The 25,733-nt window shown below is 45.8% G+C and overlaps 1 protein-coding gene across 4 annotated transcripts in view; it reads right to left on the minus strand.

Moving 5' to 3' along the window:
* Positions 1 to 6,790, minus strand: part of Mcph1 (microcephalin 1) — a 202,523-nt gene extending 195,733 nt beyond the window's left edge. Inside the window, exons 1-2 of one of the 4 annotated variants that reach the window (XM_006253383.5) lie at positions 6,036 to 6,790; positions 4,688 to 4,779 (exon numbers count right to left, since the gene is read on the minus strand). In XM_006253383.5, the coding sequence (XP_006253445.1) occupies positions 4,688 to 4,779; positions 6,036 to 6,135 (192 nt within the window). In that variant the 5' untranslated portion in view covers positions 6,136 to 6,790. The other 3 variants (NM_001427088.1, XM_063275460.1, XM_006253385.5) reach the window with 3 other exon arrangements.
* Positions 6,791 to 25,733: the final 18,943 nt, after the last annotated feature.

Consider the following 25,733-nt stretch of genomic DNA (forward strand, 5'->3'; position numbering starts at 1 on the left):
GAGAGGTCAGTCTAGTCTACATGGAGAGTGCCAGGATAGCCAGAACTACATAGTGAGACCCTATTTCAACCTTGCCCTACCAAAACACACCTGTTGCAGGTAGAATGAGGGTTAGCATTCGTGTGACCTTTACCCCTCCATAAAGCTTCCGCTCCAGTCACCTTTGCTCCCCACAATAAAGCTTCCCAGCACAGAACAGAGTGGGAATCCTTCGAGTACAAAGAGAAAGGGGAGAGCCAACCAGAAGGAGCCCCTGAGGACAATGGGCAGGAAAAGAAGAATGGAGCTACCACCTATTTACAGACAAAACACTCATAAAATAAAAATAAGTAAAATCTTTCCTTGTAAACTTGCCATGTTGGGTTGTGGGCATAGCTCAGTTGGAAGACTGTGCCTGGCACACACAAAGCACTGGGCTGTGTTCTCAGCACAATAAAAACCAGGTACGCGTGTAATCACTGTAACCATAGTGCTTTGGTGGGAACAGGAGGACCATACATCCAAGGCTACCTTCCTGTACACAGCCAGCTCTAGACCAGCTTCAGGACATGAGACCCTGTCTCAATAGATAAATAAATAAATACCCTTCTACATTAAAGAATATATTTCAGAGGAAAAAAACATAAAAGAGAATACACTACTAATTAAAGTTAAAAACAGTATTTTGAGATGTCTACGTATTTATGTGACATGGTGGTTTGAACAGGTTTGGCCCTCACAGACTCCTGTATTTGAATGCCTGGGTGATAGGGAGTGGCTATCAGGAGGTGTGGTCTCAAGTGGAGGAGGTGCAGCCTCCTTGGAGGAAGTGTGTCGCTGTGAAGGCAGGTCTTTGAGGTCTTGTATAGATGCTCAAATTTGGGCAGTATGATCCAGAGACAACTCCTAGCTGCCCGCGGATCAAGATGTAGAACTCTTGGTTCCTCCAGCACCAAGTCTGCCTGCATGATGTTTCCCACCATGATGACAATGGACTGAACCTCTGAAACGGAAAGCCAGCCCCAATTAAATGCTTGTCCTTATAAGAGCTGCCTTAGTTATGATGTCCCTTCACAGCAATGAAACTTTAACTAAGACAAGTGATAAGATCAGATATTTCAAAAGGGTGAAGACCTAAAGGGTTACTACAAATCTAAGAATGTTAAAAAAAAAAAAAAAAAGTCCAGGGCTGGAGAGATGGCTCAGCGGTTAGAGCACTGACTGCTCTTCCACAGGTCCTGAGTTCAATTCCCAGCAACCACAGGGTGGCTCACAACCATCTGTAATGGGATCCATTGCCCTCTCCTGGTGTGTCTGAAGACAGCTACAGTGCACTCATAAAATAAATAAACCTTTAAAAAAATTCCATAGAAATAATAGGTAGCCAAGTGGAGAAAAGAAAATCTCCAACAACAGAGCACACTGAAAGCTGTTAACGGGGAAAGACAGGACCATAAAAAGCAGAGATCATGGCCCTGGAGCCAAATTAAGGAGTTAAAACATACCAATTAAGGTGATGAGGCAGAAATTATAAAAGAAATGATCAAGAAAACTTCCTGAACTCAAAAGACATGCATTCTGGATCAAAAGATCCCTCCAGAGGTGTGAACAGAGTGCTACGCCGACACGTCCTACCCGGGTCACTGTTGCTGTGGGGAAACACCAAGACCAAAGCAACTTGGGGAGGAGAGGATTCTTGTCTTATGGTTGCTCATCACTGTATCACTGAAGAAAAGCGTCATGACAAAAAGACAAGCAGCAGGAGCCCGAGGGCAGGAGCTGATGCAGAGGACATGGAGGCGTGCTGCTTAAGGCTTGCTCAGCCTGCTTTCTTATAGAACCCAGGACCAGCAGCCCGGGTCGGCACCACCCTCAATGGGCTGAGCCATCCCCCATCAATCACTAATTAAGAAAACGCTCTTTGGGCTTGCCAAAGCCCATTTTACAGAAGTGTCTTCTAATGGAGGCTCCCTCTTCTGATGACTGTAGCATGTGTCAAGGCAACATAAAGCTAGCCAGCACATAGGCCACCGTGGAATTAAGAGAATATCAGGAAGAAATGTCGAAAGGGTGAAGATGAGGAGAAGATGGAGATGAGACAAACTTCGGGCAAGGAGAAACACCTAGATCAGACACCACCAAAGCAATCTCAGGTCAGAAAATAACTTAGAAGCTGGGCATGGTGGCACAAGTCTGTGATCCCAGCGCTCCAGATTGAGGTTCGAGAATTATCACAACAAGGTTGAGGAGAGCTACAGAGTGAGACTTTGTGTCAAAAAGCTAATGAAGACATTCCTTCAAGGAAAGGAAAGAGTACCACCAGCTAAAATATTAACCAAGTACGTTCACATAGCCATGTCAAAAATATGCTTTGTGGGACCGTGGGGACGGCTCGGTAAGCAAGGTGAGCTTTTGTAAGCATCAATGTGCTCAATTTGATTTTCCAAACCTGTGTAAAGTCAGGAATGGTAGTGTGTGCTTATAATCCCAGCAGTGGGGAGACTTCAATCTGCGGTCTCAAACATACTAGGCAGATGGATGTTCTACTACTGAATTGTATACCTACAACTCTAACCTTTTATTTACTTTTTTAAATTGTGATACAGGATCTCTATAAGGTACCTTTCAACTTGATAATCTGACTAGTTCTTCCAAGTAGCTGTCCTGTACCGCTGGGTCAGGCCTCTCGTGTGTGTGTGTGTGTGTGTGTGTGTGTGTGTGTGTGTGTGTGTGTGTGTGTGTGTGACAGAGAGAGAGAGAGAGAGAGGGTGTGTGAGAGAGAGAGTATGTGTGTGTGTATGTGAGAGAGAGAGAGAGAGAGTGTGTGTGTGTGTGTGTGTTTGTGTGCACATGTGTGCACATATAGGGTTTTCCACTATCTGTAGATTCAGGGATTTATTAGGGATCTTAGAATTTATCCTCCCTGGAAAGTACTATACACTGGAAATATGAAAGCAAATACAAAAAGATTAAAAGCAAAGCCTCCGGGGTCTGGTGATAAGACTCAGTGGGTAAAGGAAAGCATTCGCACCATGAAATGAAGCCTGATGAGCTAAGCGTGTTCCCCAGGCCCAGCACAGTAAGAGATGTCCTCGGGCTGTCATCTGACCTCTTACACTCATGCCATAGGGCTCTGGCTCTCCACCCATGGTTTTAAAACTGCCTTTCAAAAACAGAAAAGAGTTCGGGAACCTAGTTCACTGATGGTGTGCTTGCGTACATGTGCGTGAGGCCAGGAATTGTATCTCAGCACGAAAGGGGTACAAAGCAAATGACAACTGGCCTGTCTCGGGTTTCACTGCAGAGTTCAGAGCCCGAAGAACAGCAGTTTCAGACAGGCACAGGTGTTACTTCCACAGACTGCTTTTCAAGACATCAGAAAGAGCCCAGCTGAGCAGCCGGCCATTCTCCCCAAGGCTCTCATCAAAGTTACCAGACGATAAGTACACCTGGGAATGTCTTTGAAGGAGGCTGCCGGACACTTAGTACAGCCTTAAAGAAGGATGAGATAAGATCCCACACTTCGGACTGAGCTGCCACGAACTGCACCTACACAGAGACGTGACGTTTATACCGGGCCCTCCTAAAATGGAACTCCACTTGGTGTGCCACGTGCCAGGATAACAAGACACGCTGTACCCCTTCAATAAAAAAGCAGGGGTGACCTTCTATACAGAAAGTGCTATTCAGTTAGTCTATAGAAATGGCATTTTCTTCTGGATGGCTACCAGCTACATCTCAGGATGCAAAGAGCAGCAATTCTCAGTCAGGCCCAAGAGCCTCCCTGGCCCCCACCCAGAGTTGTTAAACTATAGCCCTGTGAGTATTAAACACAATTTCAATTTACGGAATTGTTTTCCGTTCTTACAGTGAGTATACGGGTTCTGACTCTACTGTGGGTGGCAGGGCACCTGTGCAGATTCCTCTGCTCTCAGCCTTTGACCCGACTTCGCAGGGTCAGGGCGGGGGGCTAAATAAAGCCAGCACTGCTCTAACATCGCCTTCCTGCACCCTAATCCTCACCCTGACGTGAGCTATCCAGTCACTCATTTGTCCACTCAGCCTGTCAGGGAGTGGCTCCTGAATGCCACAAGCACGCTCTGTTCAAGCGTCGGTGATCACTGTCTCCATTTCTTCCTAAGCCAGGAGTCTAGACTCACCCTGAAGCCCTCGACCTCTATAAAGGGAAAGTGAACTAACGACATGGTTGTCAAGCCTCGAGCACATCTTACCTTAAGGCTCTGTTGCTCCGAATCCCAGCCTTTTGAATTCTTCCATACTGGGTTTCGATAATTCTCCTGACAATCTTTTTCCCTCTCTTGTTTCCAGGTTGGTGGTCAGGCCATCACTGGTCCTTAAACACTCAAAAAGGCACCCTCCGCTTTCAGCACTCCTCACACTAGCCAGGATCCTCTCCTGACCCCCCACATCAACAATCTACAGCTCTGATGGCCTCAAGTTCCAGACATGAGTAATCAAATACCTATGAGATGTTTCCAAAATGCCTAAGGTCACAACCTTCCCTTGGAACCCGCTCATTCTCCCACATCTTTACTCATTTGACTCCAAGTACCAGCCTCACTGAACCAAGGCCAGACTCATGTTTCCTACTAGACTCCTCCTCACACAGTGCCTGCAAGACCATGTGCTCCATAAGCAGTACTGCCCGACTTGAGGTTATCAGTCATTTTGATACTAATTTTCTTACCGTTGCCCCCATATCCTCAAGTTGCTTTGTAAACGTCTTTGAGTAATTCTCTGTCCCTTTGGAAGACCATACTTCAACATAGGCCACAACATCTGAAAAATAAGCAGGAGGTTAGCAGGAACCTGGTAATTGCACTGCACACCCCCTCCCGCAACAGGTTTTTCTCTTGTTCTATGTTAGGAAAAAAAAAATGAAAATTTCCTATTATGAATCTATTGAAAACACCATCACTGCTATTTTGGTAGCACTTTACATCTTCCTAATCCAGGCTTAATTATCCTGGATTATGCTTTCTAGAAAGAAACAGACAGTGATTATTCTAGGCTTTCCGGGACTGGAATAATTATATTTATTATAATTATTGTAATTATCTTCCAATAATACAATTTTATGGCCACAGCATAGACAGTAGGTAACAAGCTAATATAGTTCGGTTCTAATACATTATTTATATGAAGTTGGGCATCCTAGCACATAGGGATTATAAAGTGGAGACAAGAGGATCAAGAATTCTAAGCCAAAGCCTTGGTGGCCTCCTGCTGCTGCTGCTGCTGCTGGTTGGTGCTGGGAGTGGTGTACGCCATTAATTCCAGCATCTGGGAGGCAGAAGCAGGCAGATGTCTGAGGCTAGCCTAGTCCACAGACTGAGACAGAGTTTCCAGGCCCAGGAAAAGCTAGGGCCACACAGAGAAACTTTGTTACACAAGCAACCCCTCCCCACAGACCCCCAAACCAAACCAAACCAACAAAAAGAGCGCTAAGCCGGCCTCAGCTACATAGCAAGTTGAAGGCCAGCTTGCCTTTAAAATAAATAATTTACTTTTACTTTATTTTATATATTTGTTTTATATAAATATAAATGTGTACACACACACACACTTGGAGTCTCCTCACCTAGGGTCCCATGTTCTGGGCACGTGTCAGCTCTCCTCAGGTCGGGCCCTCAAGAGGCCATCAGATTATTACGAAACTATTATTTTTCCTAATCCCACAACTGCCCAGGTCATAGAGGCGAGAGACTCTCAGGAAGCTAAGATAGGACCTGATCCTCCTGCTAGCTCTCCAGGGCTCAGCAGGCACCGGGGTGGGGTGGGATGTTGGGGAACACATAGGTGCGGTGGCAGGCACTCCGGGGGCGGTGAAGGTCACATGGTGAATGCGTGGGGAGTGTCCACACAGGTGGTCGGGATCCCGAGTGAGGGCACCTAGGATGTGAGAGGTCCTCGGGTGTAAGGAGACAAGATGTGATTGGACCTGGGGTGTGAGCCGATCCCGATGGCCCTGGACAGGCACCCCGGCACCGGGCACTAGTCCACAGCCCTCCTCCTAACTAGGCGTGTCTCCTCACCTTTCAGAAAGGCGCCCCCAGCGCCTCCCGAGGCCTCCATGACCAGAGCAGATGCCGCGGGAACGAGCGTGCGCTGGCAGGAAGGCAGAACGGTGCGCATGCGCAGGCCGTGCCTCGGGTTCGGCGTAGCGGGCTGAGGCTGTGTGCAAGGGCTTCGGTGTCCTTTTTCCTCTCCGAGAGCTCCAGGCTCCGTGACACACAACAGCAAAGACGTGAGTCCCTCGCGGGCGGCACGGAAGCTATCCCGGCTGGAGTCAGCCCGCCGCCCCGCGGCTTCAGGTCGCTGGTCAGCGTCGCGGTCGTCTGTCCGGGCAGGGCCCGCGTCTTTGTCACTCAGCGCCCGGTGACCCGGGAGTGGGATCCACCCGTGGGTCCTTCTGCCACAGCCCCACACCGTGGAGTGCGAGCCGGGTGTCTAGAGGCTCTGCGTGCGCTCGGGTCTTCAAACCTCCCGCCGGCGAGTCTACAAGGGGGAAGGAGTCAGACGGGCCCGCCTCCCCGCGCAAGGGCTGCCGGGAGTGGGAGGAGGCGGGAGCCATCCCGGGAGGACAGCAGCCAGGGAGATGCTGCTCTTCTGCAGATAACGGGCTTCTTTCATTGCCTTATGCAGGCTGTGCTGCCGCATCCAGCCCTGCACCATGTTTATTAAAAGATGGACCAAATGTATGTAATGTTCCTTTACCCATAGTTCAATGTCCCCTCGTTTCGTTATGAAGACCATAATTCTCTTCACACGCTTAATAAAAACACAGCACTTAAAGTCAGAGAGACTCATAACCTAGAATTTGGGAGTACGCTTTGGAATTCGAGTGGACTTTTCTTAGTTTTTGTTGATCCCTTCCCTTCTTTGCTAGACTTCGAAGGGGATTCGTCTTCACTGTCTCAATTTTTTTGCTTCTGTCAGAAAGTGGTATACACCCTTGGGGACAAGGATTGGAAATAGGAAGCTACCCTCAGAGAGTCTGCATTTAAAAAAAAAAGCCAAATTCTAAATAATTAGCTGTTATTGGGAATTCATGAATTGAGGCAACCTTCACTATACCAACAGTGTGGGGGCTTTCACTAGGCAGTGCAAAGAGAAACTCAGACAAATGGCTCCTTGTGGTGCCTAATAGCATACCAAAGTGTCTGCTGGCCTCCAGATTTACTCGGTACCTGTGTCTCCTCTTAGCTCTTCTCAACCCACACTCTACTCTAAACTTCTCCAGCTCTTGGGCTTCAGTTTTCCAAGCTTCTCATTCTTATATACCCCCCCCCCCCATTTTAGCACACAGTCCTATTGAGACTCCTCTCTCTCTCTCTCTCTCTCTCTCTCTCTCTCTCTCTCTCTCTCTCTCTCTCTCTCTCTCTCTCTCTTCCATCTTTCTCCCCAGTGTTCACCCCTCTCGTGGCCTGATAAACTCTGTTAGCCAAGTTCGATATAGAACTTTCTCCCCCTGCTGTGGACTTTTCCAGATGCCTCAGGCTGAACTCTCCCTGCTATCTACAATAAAAAACCCTCCCCTCAGCTGTACCTTGGAGAGGTCATGCACTCACTTTCCACAGACAGTAAGGGCAGGACTTAGATTCCTAAGGAGGGAACACAGAATCAGAACCAAGGCTCAACTTTCCTTTTGGAATTCCTCATTTGGCAAACATAGGTGAACTGGAATCTCCTCTTACTGTTGGGACCTTTTAGTTTCTTCAACCTCTCACTTGGATTATCTGGCACTCAGCACGACAGACTCCATTTTGGTTTGATCAACTCTGCTGGACCTAGTACGCAAACTTAGTCCAAAACAAGGGCCTCCCGGAATCTTTGTTGAATCACTTCTAATAGGTTTTTCTCTGCTAAAAAAAATAGTTAATTTGAGCCAAATTAAGAAGTTTTTTTTAGATTTATTTATTTATTTATTTATTTATTTATTTATTATAGGTACACTGTAGCTCTCTTCAGACACACCAGAAGAGGGCATCAGATCCCATTATAGATGGTTGTGAGCCACCATGTGGGTGCTGGGATTTGAACTCAGGACCTCTGGAAGAGTAGTCGGGTGCTCTTAACTGCTGAGCCATCTCTCCAGCCCAATTAAGAAGTTTTTAAGTTCACAAGGCTCAGGACAAGACTAGAAAATGTCAGGGACAGATTATGACTGGTTAAGGTCATATTCATACACACACACACACACACACACACACACACACACACACACACGCCCTGATATGGTCACATAGGGTGGGACTTGGGTGGCTGGTGACTTCAAGTGAGGGAGGCTTGGGACAGCTGTCAGGAATGTGGGACTAGGATTTTGGCACCTTTTTCTGTTCTGAGGCTTTTCAAGTGGTCGGGTATTGCAGGAGGGAGAGAAAGGTGGAATTAACAGGACCTCATCAGAGAGGGGAGCAAGCCTGGGACTCCAACCAACCAATTTCTCTCTGTGTGCACACTGTTTCCCCAGACAACATGAACTTGACTCCCAGCACCATTTGAAAGGTTTGCCATCTCATCTACAACAACTCTTGGCAAGTCTGAGCCAACAAGAAAGAGTGCTGCCCAAGTCGGTTAGCCCCATATGGGTGAACCTCTAATCGAATTTGAAAAATGGGCGTTTAGTCAACTGAAAAAATTGCAATAGACAGAGTAGATCCAAGAAGAAAGATCAAAGGATAGGGTAGGATAAATCAAAGGAAGTGTGGCAGACATTGTGGATCTCCATGAATCGCTTATATGGGGATCTTTCTTTCCCTATTTATGTGCTTTTCCTGTAAGCCTGAACTTTGTTTAAAAGGGAAAGGTTAAGAATGATCTGTCAGAAGGAGAAATAGTAGGCTAAATAATTTTTGGCTGATATGACCCTAATCTCACTCACAGAGGCTGGAATCGGTTGGATATTCTTCCACATTTATGCACACATCAGTAGCTTGTCTTGATGCTCTGACAGAAATAGCAGACAAAAGCAACTTAAGGAAGGAAGGGTTTAATTTGGCTCACAGTTCAAGGGTACAGTCCATTTGGGCATGGAAGCGATGATGGGAAGTGTGTGAGGTAGCTGGTCACACTGTATCTCAAGAAGAAGAGAGAGAGAGAGGGGTGCTGTTCAGCTGTTTCTCCTCTCTGTCATCCTAGCCCATGGCCTGATGCTGCCCACATTTAGGGCTGATCCCCACACTTCATAATCTAGATAATTCTTCACAGAAACACCCAGAGATTTGTTTCAATAGTGGCTCTATTAACATTATAGGTCCAGAGATATTCAAAAAAGAATCAGATGGTTCAGACAATGTGTTCCTTTAGTTTCTTAGTCTGACGAGGGCTTTGGTAATAAAAGATCATAAACTGTGGCTTGTAAACAATAGAAATGTATCTCTCGGTTTCTACAGGTTGGAAGACCAAGGACAGGTCACACACACACACACACACACACACCTCCTTAAAATCACTACTTATATTTATAAGGCCTCTACTCTCAGAGCCAAATCACCTCCCAGGGACCTCTGATGCCAAGACCTGGAGGGATAGGATTTTTTTTAATGGTGTTTACTGCCCTATGCAGGCAGTGAGGGGTGGATTTTTTTAACCTTAAAGTTTACAATGTTTAAAAAAAAAGTGCTTGCTGTTTTTCTAAGAAATAAGGGGGCTGGGGTCATGGAGTGCTGGCTCATGGGTTAATCACTGAATTGGTATGTAAATAAAAGACTGGGTTTTTTATGTGCAAGAGATCCAGAGAGTGTTTGGAATTGCAAGAGAGAGCTGTTGGAGAGAGAGCTGCCTGGAAATCTGCCTTGAGCAGAACTTAGCTTGTAACCCACTGTTTGGCTTCCAGTTGTTCCTTTTTGCCACTTCCAGATGCCCCTTCCTCAGAACCTGCCTCCAAGACAAGGCTGGTTCTTAGCAGATCCAGATGTCTCACTATGTAGCTCGAGCTGGTCTGAAACTTGCTGTGTAGACCAGGCTGGCCTTCAAGTCACAGAGACCCACTTGCCTTTGCCTCCAGAGTTCCAGGGTTAAAGGCGTGCCCACGGCACACCTGGCCACCAGGGGAAGCTGGATGTGGAATTCTACACCTATTATCCCAGGGTTTGGGAGGTAGAGACAGGAGGACGAGGAGTTCAAGGTCATCTCAGACGTACACTGAGATGGGGGCAAGCCTGGGCTAGAGAAAAATCCTGCCTCATAAAGCCAAACTTAAACAAAACACATGTGCAATGTGGATATAACAAGGTAGGGAAAGTCTTAGGAAATGGGTCATTAAAAAAAATAGACGACGTGTTCAGGGTGTGCTAAATTTGCAGAACTATTGAGCAGAAAGGACAAATAGTAACCATGAACTACATGCCACTCACACCTTCACCTGGCATTAGTGTGGTACACGGCACCACTAACGAGCCTAGGGTCAACAAAGCGTTCTAAACTGCATGGCTCATATTTGATTCATATTTTCTGCTGTACATCGAGCCAGTATTGGCATAAATTCAATAAAACAACCCCCCCAGAAAGAACAAAAGTTATTGACATTAATGAATACAAGTGAATCTGACTTTGCATTAACAAGCCCTAATCTAATTCTTTTTTGCAATCGTGTTTGCAATTTTTTTTTTAAATAAAATGACTTCGTCTAAAGAAAGAATCCAGTGAAGACTAAACTGGAGCAACTCTGCTTCTTTGACACTCTCCGCAGACAAAAGATGAAAGCCATTGTTCCTTACCAACACTTACCAACACTCACCCGCAATCAAAGGGTGTACACTAGAAAGCCCTTTAAACACACTGGTGCCGAGGGAAAGCTGAAAATATTGACTTTTGTGAGGCAGACACATGGCTCAGCAGGAGGCTGGCTTTCAGAGATTTCTCCTTAACAACCTGACAGCATTTGGGCAGCAGTCAGGAGTCAGCAGCAGTCAAGTCTCCAAGAAGTCCTGGCAAACAAGTCAGATAAAGGGGTCCTCCGTTTCAGAGGGAGAACAGTGGCTCCCTACGGTCTGAAGTTCTCCCAGAAGCCTGCATTCTCAACACTGTGGCTCAGACACTGAAGGCAGCCGGGCATGGATCTAGGTTTCTAGAAGCTCCTGAATGTCAAATTTGGAGACCAGCACCAACCATGCAAGTATACTTTCTACAAAATAAAACAGAATGGAAGATAAAGAAAGGAAGGGTGGAGGAAGGACAGAGACATGACAAACATCTTTCATAGTACAAATGCTGCCTATGCTAAGGCAATCTGACAAATAACAGAGAAATGCCATCCACTTTTTTCTTCTCTTTTATTGGATATTGTATTTATTGACATTTCAAATGTTATCCCCTTTCCCAGTTTCCCCTCTGCAACCCCCCATCCCATCCCCCTCTCCCTGCTTCTATGAGGGTGCTCCACCACCCACCCACCCACCACTCCTGCCTCTCTGCCCTGGCATTCCCCTTCACTAGGGCATTGAGCCTTCACAGGACTAAAGGACTCTTCTCCCATTGATGCCCAACAAGGCCATCCTCTGCTACATATGCAGCTGGAGCCATAGGTCCATCCCTGTGTACTCTTGGGATGGTGGTTTAGTCCCTGGGAGCTCTGGGGGGGGTCTGGTTGGTTGATATTGTTGTTCTTATGGGGTTGCAAACCCCTTCAGCTCCTTCAGTCCTTTTCCTAACTCCTTCGTTGGGGACGCCACTGTCTTAAGTATAGATTTTATTGGGGTTGGTGAGGTGGTTCAACCACACAAGCCTGCTAGACTGCCTTTGGTACCCAGAGTCCACATGAAGGTAGAAAGAGAGGTCTGACACCTAAAGAGTCATCTTCTGTCCACTGCAAGTACTCTGTGCCATCCTCCAATCCGTCCACCCGTCTCTCAAACACACCACATAAATCAAAAATAAAGTAATTAAAAATGCACATTTTACGTTGTAAATGACATTGTTCCGCGATATTGAATGAAGAATAGGCTTGTATTCACACAGACGGACCTAAGTACTTTGAAAATGTGGCAAGTGAGCTGAGGTAAGTGACTAGCTCAAAGGTGATTTTTTTTAAACCCGAGGGTAGAAAGAACAAAAGAAAACAAATGTAACAGGCCAGAGAACCCATTGGAACACAAATAATGAATCATTTTAGTTTTATGCCTTGCGATATAAATGGAATTTTAATGGGCGAGCAGAGAACCTAAGTGGTTGTGTTCTTTTTTTAAATTAAAAAAAAAAAGTATGTGTATGAGTCTTTTTTGCAGCCATGGATTCAGTGCCCACAGAGGCTGGAAGAGGTTGTTGTTGGAGTTATAGAGAGTTGTGAACTCAGGTCCTCTGCACAAACACATTCTCTTACCCTACCGAGCCATCTCTCCAGCCCCTAGAGCTCTTTTTTAAATTAATTCAAACAGCATAAGTAAGAATTTACCACAAGGGAAGTTTTTAACCTTGTCTAGCCCTGTCTCTTTTAGGTTAAGAAATCTGTAGCCCATAATCTTTGTTTCTGGTTGGATCTATGTAAAATACATTTGGAAAACCTTGTGTATTGAACAGATGAAAAGACATAGGGCAGATTGCCAGGGAATTGGTTTTACTGGAAGTTCTAGCTTTTCTACAAAGGTTTGTGTGTACTGAGGTAGTAAGGATATGAGGGGGAAATGGTGAGGTTATCTCCTGAGAGGGACAGCAGTCTTCTCACCTGAAGTAAGCAAAATCCAGGGTGCTTGAGTCCTGGACAGTTAACAACCACTATAGGCACCACGGGCAAGGGCAGTGGCTTCCTGATCTTTCATCTCCTGAACTGGAGTGAATTTCACAGGTAAGGAGCAGGGTGAGTTATAAAGGAATTTATTACAGGTTTACAGGTGAGAATTTAAGAGATAGAAAGCAGTGGGGTTCCTCCATAACTGTAGGGGTCCAGGAGATGGGTTGGTATTAGCTGCTAGTTACAGGAGCCTTTCATAGGGATGGAGAGATGAACTGACCAGTCTAGTTGGCCTCCACATGCGTCGTTTGGGCCACTCCCTCATACCTTCATGCAGTTGTCCTCTAGCTGTGAAGGAAGACAAGACACGACACCAGGAACCAGCCCCGCAAACACTCTTGGCGTTTCTAGCTTCTGGCCAGGATGGAACCTAGAACAAGGACAAGAATCACCACTGCTCATTTCTGAGGTCCCTGGACCTAACACTGCCTGGCCAGCTTCTACCTTCTATTCTCGGCAGCCATCACTTGAGACAGCCGCTCTTCTTGTTTCCGTGCTACCCTGGTATATTCCCTCTCTCCTCTCCATCCCAGGGATGCTTTACTACAGGCACACCACTGAGACCTGCAGATTCAGCAGAGTACCAAATGGAGAGGTCCTTCATAAAGAAGAGAGGAATTCATGATTTTAAAGTAGATTGTTCATAACAATTCTCTGAGGCCGACAGAAGTTATTCCTCAGCACTCATAGGCTGACTCAATGCTAAATCACCTCAGATCTTTCCCTGAAGCTTGGGTAAGCATATCCATTGTGGGAAAATGAGCACAGTGTCCTGAAATAAAAAACAAAACAACCCTGGGGCATAGTTCCTTAGAGGTGGTGTGATTGAAAATGTTTAATGATCTGCGGCTGGGGTCCCCGTGCTTGGCTTTGCCTCTGAAGACAAGGGTGTCTCCAACCATTCCATCACTCAGGAGAAGCTGCGGCTGGCTGCTGCTCTATGATCCCTGGCCCATATTTGTTAATCCCTGCATTAACAGTGACTGTGAGAGAGACTGCATCCCAGCCCTTTGAGTATAGATGCATGTATTGAAGTTGCTGATAATTTTGCTAATGATGTCCTTGAGTATCTATGGGAGTAACCTTATTATTCAGTGCTATGAACTGAACTAAAACTAAACAAATACAAGCTACTGTACATGTATATGTATACGTATATATATGTATACGTATATATATGTATATATACGTGTGTGTGTATTTAAAGAAAACAAATGCATTGAAAAATCTGCTTGTGGGTGTTTCAGCAGCTTATAATTGTCCCAAATTGGAAACAACTGAGACATCTTTCAGTGGATGAATGGGCCCAGCTGTGGCCTATCTAGGCAGATAGCATTTCGTATTAGAAAAGAAATATGCTCGCAAGTCCTGGCAAGACGTGGTGGATATATATATTGCTGGACAAGTTGCAGGAATCCATCTTGACAGCGTCCTGGCAAAAACTAAACCAAGGAGTGTATTTTTGGGATGTATAGGGATAAACTGGGGGAGCCCAGAGGTTTGGTAGGCAGTGGAAGCATTCATTATGGGTTTGGAAGAGTATACACATTCCATCGTTTATCGACCTGCAGATACAGGGCTGTAATTACTATAGGCAAACACCACCACTATCATAAAGTTTTCTGTTTCATTTTGCTTTTGAAGTAGGGTCTCGTTATGGCTTGTCTGGAACTTGCTGTGTGTAGCTCAAACTGGCTTCAAACTCCTAGAGATCCAGCTGTCTACCTCCTGAGTGCTGGGGCTAAGGTGCACGCCTGCGTGTGTGCACACGCACCTCTCTTCTGGCGCCACCTCTTCTTGTCTGGTTTTGGAACAGGGTCTCTCACTGATTATTAGGCTAAATTGCTTGACCGCTGACCCCACGGAGATGCACCAGTCTCCCTCTCATTGATGCTGCGTCTACAAGCGTGTGCTACGCCTGGAATGAAACAACCTGCCTGATTACAACTGTTCCCCACACATGCCACTGGACACACGTGGAGGGCAGAGGATAAAGAGGACAAGCTTTGGGGTCAGCTGTCTCCTTTCACCATGAAGAGCCTTGGTATCAAACTCAGGTTGTAAGGATGTGCCTTTTTCCATCATTCTCCACAGCCATATGCCTAGCTTCTTTTTTTCCTTTTTTTTTTTTTTAATAATGTGGGTTCTGGGGATGGAACTTGGGTCCTTATGTTCACACAGCAAGCGCTTTGCAAACTAAGCCACCTCCCTGGTCCCTGCCATATAATCTGATACCCTCCTTTGTTCCCATTTGGAGCCTGTGCGCTGCTCATTCCTTAGCCATTCAGTAGTAAAGGGGACACGTAATAAGTCAACTGGATAAGAGAGGGAAGAATATGGCACCTAAGAGAGCAGTATTAAATTTCACAGCCCCAGGAACTGAGAGCAGCCAAGTAGAAACTGGGCAGGGAAGTCTGATGATATGAAAGAAAAAGAGAGAATGAGAGCACCGCCTCGGAATTGCAGAGGGAAGTGTTATTATCTATGTTCCCATTTAAAATTTTAGGCGACTTTTTCATATAAGATTTGGATAAAATAGTAATATAAAAGTGCTCTTTTTTTTTTTTTTGGTTCTTTTTTTTCCGAGCTGGGGACCGAACCCAGGGCCTTGTGCTTCCTAGGTAAGCACTCTACCACTGAGCTCAATCCCCAGCCCCATAAGTGCTTTTTTTTTTTTTTTTAAAACCCCCATAGACCAAGCTCTTCTCAAAGCATCTGTCAGAGTCTGCAGGGCTAATAGCCATCTCTACTTCCTCCTCTGAGGCAGGAGTACTGAGAAGTTCACCTGTGCTGTTAAGTTTGTTATTGTTTTTCTTTTAACTTCTCTCTATACTGCGTTTCATTTTTATTTTCTGGAATTTACTTAGATGGTTCATATTGTGATAATAAAAGAAGCAGGGGCAGCAGATATTTCACTGGCTTGGGCTGGAGATATAGCTTAGTGCTGGAGTACTGGCCTTACAAGTGCGAGGCTTCAACACGCACGCACGCACGCACGCACGCACAAGGGAAGAAATGCCATTGGTTTAATAAGCTGCATACTAACAGGGAAGCATGCGAATGGAGATTTGGAAGTCCTGAAACTATTAGAGTAGCTGGCCAATCCTATCACAGCACTGGGATCCTCTTCTCTGCCATCTGAAATCCAGCAGGAGTGAAAGACTCAATTGCGGAGAGCGGAAAATGCACGATTTGAATTCTGACCAAACATTTATTTACCAAATGTCCCCGACGGCTGTACTATTTGTGTGGAATTGATGGCTGTCCAGAAATGCAAATTGTGATGTATGTTGTGCAGGATAAGACAGTGAAGGAGGGAATCCCAGGACTCCTCTGAGCCTGCAGTCACACGACTTCAAGTATGTAGGGACAGCAGTTACAAGATCAGCTGGACGCAGAAGAGTGGCTAAGAGTGGGCTTATTCGATAGCAGTTTTAGACATTCCTGTAGCAGTCAGCAGTCCATCTTCTTCAAGTCAGTGTTTCAAGGTCGGTAACAGTTGTGGATTTTATATATTAGACTTTCGTTCAAGTAGCAGAGACCAAGAATCTGGTTACTGTAGCTGGAGCATGTTAGCACAGCAGGTTACCAAACCGACAGCATCTCCTTAGAAAACATCCACAGTGTATTCGATGCAGGGGTTTCCTCTGCCCATTCAACCAAAAGCTACCACGGATTGGTTCAGTAAAAATCTGCCGGCTAATGTTAAGTCCTAGAAAAATGGCAGGTTTTTAATCTGTGACAGCATGCTGGTTGGTTTTCTGTTAACTTGATACATCTGGGAAGAGGGAGCCTCACTTAGGAAAATGGCTTCATTTAGATTGTTTGTAGGCAAGCCTGTGGGGCATTTTCATGATTAATGGTTGATGTGGCAGGACCTAATCCATTGTGGGTGGTACCAGCTCTGGCACGTGGGTCCCGAATTTTTAAGGAAGCAGTCATGAAGAGCAAGTCGATCTCTGCTTCAGTTCCTGCTTTGTCTTCTCTTGATGTTGGTCTATAAGTCAAACAGACTCTTTTCTCCCCAGCTTGTTCTTGGCCACTGTGTTACCATAGCAATAGAAAGCATGGTAAGACAGCTTCATCTTGTCAACACAAATGGTCCAAACCAACCTGCGATGGCAGGCTTAGTTTCGTACACTGACTTGAGAAAGGAGAAGGGATCTAGATAGACTCACTTCAGGGAAGTGCTTACAGTGGAGAATTAGAGATGTGTATGTAAGAGTGTTTCCAAAATGAGGAGGTAGCCATGCATTATTCTTGAATCTTTAGAATCAGAATCAAAGGCTGAGGGTGGGGCATGGCGTTGTCAGTAAAGTGGGAGTCACGAAAGCATGAGGACTTGAACCCTCCCCTCAACACCCATGTGAAAATTCAGGCAAGATGGCACACCTCTATGATCCCAGTACAGGGAAGGCAGAGACAGATGACTGGAACTTTCTGGCCATTTGTCTTCTGAGTTCTGGGTTCAGTGAACAACTCATCTTAAAGAGTATTGTGGAGAGTGATAGCAGAACACACCTGGTGACTGGAGTGGCCCCCATAGGCTCATACATTTGAATACTTGGTCCCCAGTTTGTATCCCTTGAAAACCATAAGCTTCCAACAAACCATTCCTTTTATAAGTTGCCTTGGTCATGGTGTCTTATCATAGCACTTAGGAAAGTAACACAGAACTTGATGTCGATTCCTGACCTCCACATACAGTATCACACACATGCACGCACATGATACCGTACACACGTATTACCCATCCCTCACACAAAACAACGAGAGAAAATGATCACATTGACAGGTGCCTTGGAGAGCGTCAACACTGGGAGTAAAGAAAATTTTAAAATTGGATACAGAAGTAAGCTACACCAAGAATGATCTAGACTATCCACTCACATCCCCAGAGCATTCATTGCCTCAGCCAATGTGCTCCTCTAAAAGCATAGTCAAGGTGAGGTCACCTGTCTATCTCCTGTCCTTCGGTGAATATCTTTACTGCCCTCAGGGAGCACAGGAGATCCTTCTGCAGCCCGCTAGGCATGCTGAGGTTTGCTTTTTAGATTTTTTGAGCTTCTTATCTCAGCCCTGCCTTTTCCTGAGTTTGGTAATGCCTTCCTTTTAGCTTCTAGGGGTCTCTCCCTCCTTTCTCACTCCCCCTTTCCCTCTCCCCCTTTCTCCCTCCCCTCTCTCCTCCTTCCCCCTCTGCCTGCCCCTTCCTCCCTCCCTCCCTCCCTCCCCTCTCTCTCTCCCTTCCTCTCTCTCTCTCTCTCTCTCTCTCTCTCTCTCTCTCTCTCTCACACACACACACACACACACACACACACACACACACACCAGACAAAGCAATTCTTTCTCTTCCATAGAAAAACTGCCACTCATCTTCCAAGCATTCCCTGGAGAAAGAGCCCATGCTGCCCCATCCCAGGTTGTGCCTTATTTACCTCAGCCACACCTTGCTGAGGTCTCCTGTCAATATTTCTTCAACTCTCTCACTATGTACTTAACGTTGTTATTGTTACGGCTCAATGCTGGCATCTCCGCTGGGAGTCAGCGCTGTAAGCATACGTACTTATTCATAGTAGTAGTTCAAGGAAGATGTGTTGAGTCTGTGAAGAAATGGACAAGGAGCAGCCAAGGTCCTAGGACAAATCTCCACAGGTCTCCAACATTTGGACAGGTTCAGGAGGCAACCGGAAAAGTAGTCTGAGAGAAAAAGAGTCATAAAAGTAGAAACTAGGGATTGAAGAATGCCTAGCGTTCACTGCCTAGGAAGAGGCCAAGTTTCTCCAACGCACTATAGCCACATGAGACGTTGACATAGAAAGTAGTCTGGGGAGAACTTGTGCCATTAGCGTGAGTCAGTTTCCTGTCATGTAATTCGCACCATGTGACTGAGGGTTATCCATGCTGGAGTGTAACACAAACCATCTCGTGTGTCATTCCCAATTATACGTCTTCCGCACACATTAAAGGCATACACATCAGGGCTGTGCAAATAAGGACCACACATATCAGAGCCCCCTGGTTGATCAGTGTTCTAATGTGCCCAGGGCCACAGTTCTGTGGTGTCAGGCTACAGTGACCTCTGCAGTTCGGTTGGAGGTTAGGTTTTTCTTTGAGATGTCTTTACTAAGCTTGTGAAAATTCCTTGATTTTCCCTGGTCTGTTTGTCTTAGCTGCTTGTCTGTTGCTGTGATAAGACACGATGACCAAGGCAGTTTATAAAATAAAGGATTTATTTGGGGCTTACAGTTCCTGAGGGTTAGAGTTCATGACCATCATGGCAGGGAGCAGAGCAGTAGGCATGACCCTAGAGCAGTAGTTGAGAGACAAGGAGGAGGCAGAGAAAGCCAACAGGGAGTCTTTTGAAACCTTAAAGTCTGTCCTCGGTGACGCACCTTCTTCATCAAAGCCACACCTCCTAATCCTTCCCAAAAAGTTCCATGACCTGGTGACCAACTATTCAAATGTGTGGCTATGCGAGGGTGGGTGGGGGTGCTTTTCATTTAGACCACCATACTTATTAATGACCTACCCTGTGCAGAAGGGCTTTGAGGCCGGGGAGGATAAAGTAGGAGTGTTTTCATACCAAGGGGTTGCAACAGTGTCGACTGTTAAAGTCCCAAGATTAGGATGGCACTGCATCGGGCAGATTACTGGGGTCTCTGCAGAGCCCCTCCAGAGGCGGGAGAAATGAAGGGAGAATCTCAGGGTGCTATTCACTTTCTGTGGTGGTATGAGAATGGGGATGGCTTCAGAGCCCGCTCTCAGCTTTACTGAGGACAGGCTCGAGAGCTTACCTAATCTCAATGTTGGCCTCCTCTGACCTGGGAATGATAATGATTTCCAGCAACTGAGTTGTTAGGACGGTCAGAGATAATGAGTGCTACAGATCCAACGGGACGAGGTCTTCCATCAGTGTTAACAGTTGTTATATCCAGTTCGGCTTCAGAATTTAAATGGACCATTGATAAAAACTGACCTAGCTAAATCGATAGACAGTGAAGCATAGTTAAAAAAAAAAAAAAAGACATTCTCAGCTGTGTTATGTTCAAGAGCGGGAGAGCCAATTCCGACTTTTCATTCAGGTTAAAAAGTTAGTTAAAAAAAAAAAAAAACCAAACTAACAAAGACAATGCCTGTCTGTGTACTTTTATTCAGGAACTAGAGAATGTTCATGTGTATGCGTGTGTGTGTGTGTGTGTGTGTGTGTGTGTGTGTGTGTGTGCGTGCGTGCATGTGCATGTGCGTGCATGCGTGGATGTGCATGTGTGCATGTGCATATGTGCGTGTGCATATGTGTGCGTGTGCATATGTGTGCGTATGTGCGTGTGTGCGTGCGTGTGTGTGTGTGTGTGTGTGTGTGTGTGTGTGTGTGTGTGTGTGTTTAGGTAACTGAAGGAAATCACAGCACTGAGATGGTAAGCCAAAGCCATTCCATTTCTGGGCAAAATAAATAAGAGAATAACTCTGGGCTAGATGAACACATTGACTTAGTTTTTTTTTTTTCCCCTAGAAATTATCTGAGGGCCACCGGTAGAGCCTTTACATCCATCCCTTTGTGATTTGAAGTAACTTTGATGTTCATACCCTGCTTTTTGAAAGGAACATCCTTGTTAGACTGAAGATACAGAAAAATCTCTTGTTCGATATAAAAATGTAATAGGAGTGTTCAGTTCATAGTAGAACCTTTTATGTTTTTTTAAAGGTAATTATTTCATATTTTGAGGTTATAATTACGTCATTTCTCTTTCCCTTCCTTTTCTTCCCTCCATATCGTCCCATGGGCCTCTCCACACTGCTTTCTTTCAAGGTCATGACCTTTTTCTTAAGTTGTTGTAACATTTACACGTCTGTTGTGTTCGTGTGTGCATGTGTGTGTGCATGTGCGTGTGTGTGTGTGTGTCCCATACATATATCTGATGGGTGGATGTGTGTGTGTGTGTGTGTGTGTGTGTGTCCCATACATATATCCTGATGGGTGGATGTGTGTGTGTGTGTGCGCGTGTGCGTGTGTGTGTGTGTGTGTGTGCGGGCATGTGTGTATGGGCATGTGTGTGTGCGTGTGTGTGTACATGTGTGTGTGTGTGTGTGCGCGCGCGCGTGTGCGCATCCATGTCCCTAAGTACAGGAGTACAACCTGTTCAGCCTGTATAGTATTATTTGTGCTTGTGCTCAGGGTGGACCATTTGGAGTTGGCTGATCAGTGGGCTCTTCCCCGGAGCAGAGGATTTCTTCTGCTCTCAGCATTCCTTAGTTACTGTAGTTCCTCCTCTAGGGTTGAAGCCTGGCGAGCATCCCCTGCCCACATTAGCATGTTCATTGACGTTGTCCTTGTTTAGCTCATGTTTAAGCAGCTGTGCTGGGGAGACACCCAACGTGCAGCTTCCGACATTTCTTGGAGAAACAGTCTTACAGCAAACTCCCCGCTCCTCGGGCTCTCACAGTCTTCCTACTCCTTTCTGCTGTGATCCTTGAGCCTTGGATGAGGGAGTTGTGTTGTAGATAGATTGGTTGGGACTGGGCTCCACAACTCTGACTTTTACTGTGTGTGTGTGTGTGTGTGTGTGTGTGTGTGTGTGTGTGGTGTCTGGGTTTGTGCACTAAGAATGTGGAGGACTACTGGAACCCAGCTAGACTGGGAGAAGGATGCGCTGCGCGAACCTTTCGTGTTTATTAAACTACCCCTACCTCCTATATATACCATCAGACGTGAGTAAAGACTTAAGCCTCAACAAACGTATTGTTAGTTATTCTTTATTTCTTATAAAAAATTTTGCTAGGCAGAGAGTTTTTGATTGACAGCTGGCCCTCTCCTCCAAGGTCTGAAGTCTGCTATTTCACTGTTAGTGGCCTCCAATGTTTTACGTGAGGAATCGGCTTTTAACCATACTGAGACTCTGTTAGATGTCTTCTTTCCTGCTTTCAAAATTTCCCTTTTCGTTTTGGACATTGGGCATTTTGATTGCAGTGCACTTAGGTGAGGATCTCACTGAGTTTATACCAACTGCAGCTTGTTGGCCATTTATGTAGAGTAACATAGGGCATCGATTTTCTCAAATTTTCTTCAAACATCATGTTTGTCTCTCCCTCTGGTTCTTCTACAATGCCTAGGAGAGCCCCCACAGGCCTCTGAGGATGCTAATTTTGCTTTGTTTTTCTCTCTCTATAAATCTCCATTTTTAAGTTTCTTGACTCCTACCCCTCCCCACTTGTTAGTCTTCTATCAAAATCTTCTTTTAAAAAAAAAGCCTTCCATTGCATTTTTACTCCCAGAATTTTTGATTTTCTTTCATAGTATCCATCTCTTCCTTGATAGTCTCTCTTCGACGAGACAACATCTCAGTTTTTCTTTGGTTCCTACATACAAGCTCCTGCATGGTTGAAGGAAAGAACTGAGCTTTGAAATTATTCTCTGACCTCATGTATACTGTGAGTACACACCACACACACACACACACACACACACACACACACACACACACAAACACTGTAATTAAAAAAAAAGAACAAAAACCACTTTGTCTATTAAGTCCAATGACTGCACTCCTGTAAGAACCAGTTCTACCGAGCGTACCCCTTGTGCGTGAGTCGAACTTAATTTCTTTTTTTTTGTCAATAACTGTCTGTTGAAACCTGGACATTCGGGATTATGTAATGTCACTGCGGGTATCAAAGCCAGTTCATTTCTCTGTGTGTGGTTGCTGTAGGCTTGTTTAGCGACTTTCTAAACTAGATCTATATAGTGTATTGAGTAGTTTTTTCCTTTTCTTTTTTGTTCTTGTCACTGCTAGCTGCCGCTTGGCAGGGGAGTTTGTGTGCATCATGCACAATTCACTTGACTAAGATTTTGCCTTGAGGTTTACTTACCTCCTGATTGCTCAGCTCTTCCCTCCCTCCATGCCTCCCTCCCTCCATCCCTCCTTCCCTTGTTCCTTTGAGATAGGGCCTTACTATGTATCTCTGGCATTCCTGGAACTCACTGATGATCCTTCTGGCTTTAAACTCAGAGACCCACCTGACTCTGCCTCCCGAGTGCTGGGATTATAAGTGTGTGCCACTCTGCCCAGTCCTCTGCTCGATCTCTCTTTTTTTTTTTTTTTTTTTTTTTTTGGTTCTTTTTTGGAGCTGGGGACCGAACCCAGGGCCTTGCGCCTCCTAGGCAAGCGCTCTACCACTGAGCTAAATCCCCAACCCCTCTGCTTGATCTCTTGATAGTACTGCCACGTGCATATGAATATTTAAAAACCATCGCTGATTACCTTCAGCCAAAAGCCCCCGGGCAGGACCATTTTACCAAGCCAGGGCTCTGTAAGACCACCCAAGAAGAAACCCCGGGATAGGAGATGCCCAGGGCACCACCATGTGAATTGGATAGTCACAGTTTTCTGGGAATGGGGAATTTGGGAGGCTTCAAACCTGTTCTTCCTCTCCAGTGGTTGCTATGCTGCTGTTTTTTATTTGAAAGGGACTGTTGGTTTTCATGGTTACTGCACAGCTGGAGCGAGGGGCTTGGGAGTAAGCCCACTCACTGTGACATAACACTAGCTGAAATGAGCTGTTTTCTCTTGAATAAATATGTCTTGGTTATTGCCAGTCTCTGGCTAATCCCCAGAGTGGATAGTATCTGTGTCAATTTTTCTTTTTCTTTTCTTTTTCCATTAATTTGTTTATTCACTTTGCATCCTGATCACAGTTCTGCTTCCTCCTCTTCTCCTAAATCCCACCTTCCCTCCTTCTTCCCTCATTACCCCCTCCCCTTTTCCTCAGAGGAAAGAGAGCCTCCCACCCTCTCCCCATCCCTTAGGTACCAACCTTTTTGGCAGATTAAGTCTCATCAGGACTAGGTGTATCCTCTCCCGCTGAGGCCAGACAAGGTAGCTAGCTAGGGGAAGGAGGTCCAAAGGCAGGCAATGGAGTCTGAGTCAGAGACAGCCCCTGCTGCAACTGTTGTGGGACCCACATGAAGACCAAGCTGTACCTCTGCTACGTAAGTGTTTGGGGGGCCTAGGTATAGTCTATGCACATTCTTCGGTTTGTGATTCAGTCTCTGGGAGCCTCCACAGGCCCAGGTTTGTTGGCTCTGTAGGTCTTGTTATGGTGTCCTTGACCCTTCTGGCTCCCTCAGTCCTTCCCCTGACGCTTCTACAAGAGCTTCCCCAGAGCCCTGCCTGATGTCTGGCTGTGGGTCTCTTCATTTGATCTCATCAGCTGATGGATGAAGCTTCTCTGATGACATTTGTGCTCTGTCTGCTGTGTCAGTTTTTCAGGGAGTAGACCTTCAGATGTCCTTATTCTACCACATCTGGTGGTATCCCAGCATGCCTTGTAAGGCCATGTCTGTGTGTGCCAGCAGCTGACTCCTTTTCATTACTGTATTGGATTCCACTGTCTAGCATCTTGTCTAGCACTCCCCATCTGGCTGCAAGATTGTTACCAGTTCTTCAGTCTTGGGAATAATGGGAGCCTTCTTTTAAGGCTCCAGTGAGCAACTTTGGAGTTGAATGGACAAGGTGGATAGAAAGTTTCCAGTTTAACTGTTTCAGAGACTGCTATTTTCTGAAATGGCCACACTGTTTCCCCTTCCACTCAGCTTTGTGAGTGCTCATCTTTCCATGTCTTCTCCATCTGCTTCTTTCTTATTGTAGTTACTGGAGGGGCCACCCATGTGAAGGTAAGGACATTGACAAAATGTTTCTCAAAACTTGCCTTTTATATCACCTGTGGGTATCTAGTAGGGCCTGTGATGGTCAGAGTTAGGAGTAATATCTGGGGTTTGGTGATTTGAGTGAGAGGCTCTCCCAGATGGAGACCATACTTGGTTTCCAGGTAGAAAGTATGGCCTTGTTGGAAGAGGTGTGTTACTGGGGGGTGGGCTTTGAGGTTTCAATAACCCCCTTTTAAAAAAATATTTATTTACTTATTATATATAAGTACACTGTAGCTGCCTTCAAACACACCAGAGGAAGGCATCCCATCTCATTACAGATGGTTGTGAGCCACCATGCGGTTGCTGGGATTTGAACTCAGGACCTCTGGAAGAGCAGCCAGTGCTCTTAACCACTGAGCCATTTCCCCGGCCCTGTTGCCATCTCAAGATCTGAGCTCTCAGCTACTCTTCCAGCGCCATGCTCCCTGTCATGACGGTCATGCAGCAAACCCTCAAACTGTAAGCTCTAAATAGACACCTTTTAAAAATTAAGTTGCCTTGGTCATGGTGTCTATTACAGCAACAGGAAAGTAAGTAACACAGTAGAAAGGACAGGCCGACCAGAAAGACCAACACTGCAATCCACGCCACCATTTATCATTTCCTGTATCATTTGTTCTGGAAATACTTTTTTTGGGTGCATGTAATACGCACTGGTTAGTTACTGATTACTGTGAATATACATTAATTAAATTATTTTTCCATATTGGTACTGAGCCCAGGGCCTCGTGTATACCAGGCCTGCACTAGTTTGTATATACTTGGTCTAGGGAGTGGCACTGTTAGGAGGTGTGGCCTTGTCGGAGTGGGTGTGTCACTGTGGGCGTGGGATTTAAGACCCTCGTCCTAGCTGCCTGGAAGCCAGTCTTCTCCTAGCGGCCTTCAGATGAAGATGTGGAACTCTCAGCTCCTCCTGCACCATGCCTGCCTGGATGCTGCCATGTTCCTGCCTTGATGATAATGAACTGAACCTCTGACCTTGTAAGCCAGCCCCGATTAAATGTTGTCCTTATCAGAGTTGCTTTGGTCATGGTGTCTGCTCACAGCAGTCAAACCCTAAGACAAGTACTATACCACTGTGTTAGCCGTTCAGCCTCTTTTTAAAATTTTTATTTATCTGTAATTGTGTATGTGTATGTGCAGCTTTATGGGTTTATGTTCTGTGTGTGTGTGTGTGTGTGTGTGTGTGTGTGTGTGTGTGTATGTGTGTGTGTGCAGGTGACTGTGGAGGGAGAAAATAGCATTGAATGCCCTGGAGCTTTCCCAGCGATCCTCTGGGTGCTGGGAATATAACTTGGT

The sequence above is a fragment of the Rattus norvegicus genome, chromosome 16 (assembly GCF_036323735.1).
Source record: "Rattus norvegicus strain BN/NHsdMcwi chromosome 16, GRCr8, whole genome shotgun sequence".
Lineage (NCBI taxonomy): Eukaryota > Metazoa > Chordata > Mammalia > Rodentia > Muridae > Rattus > Rattus norvegicus.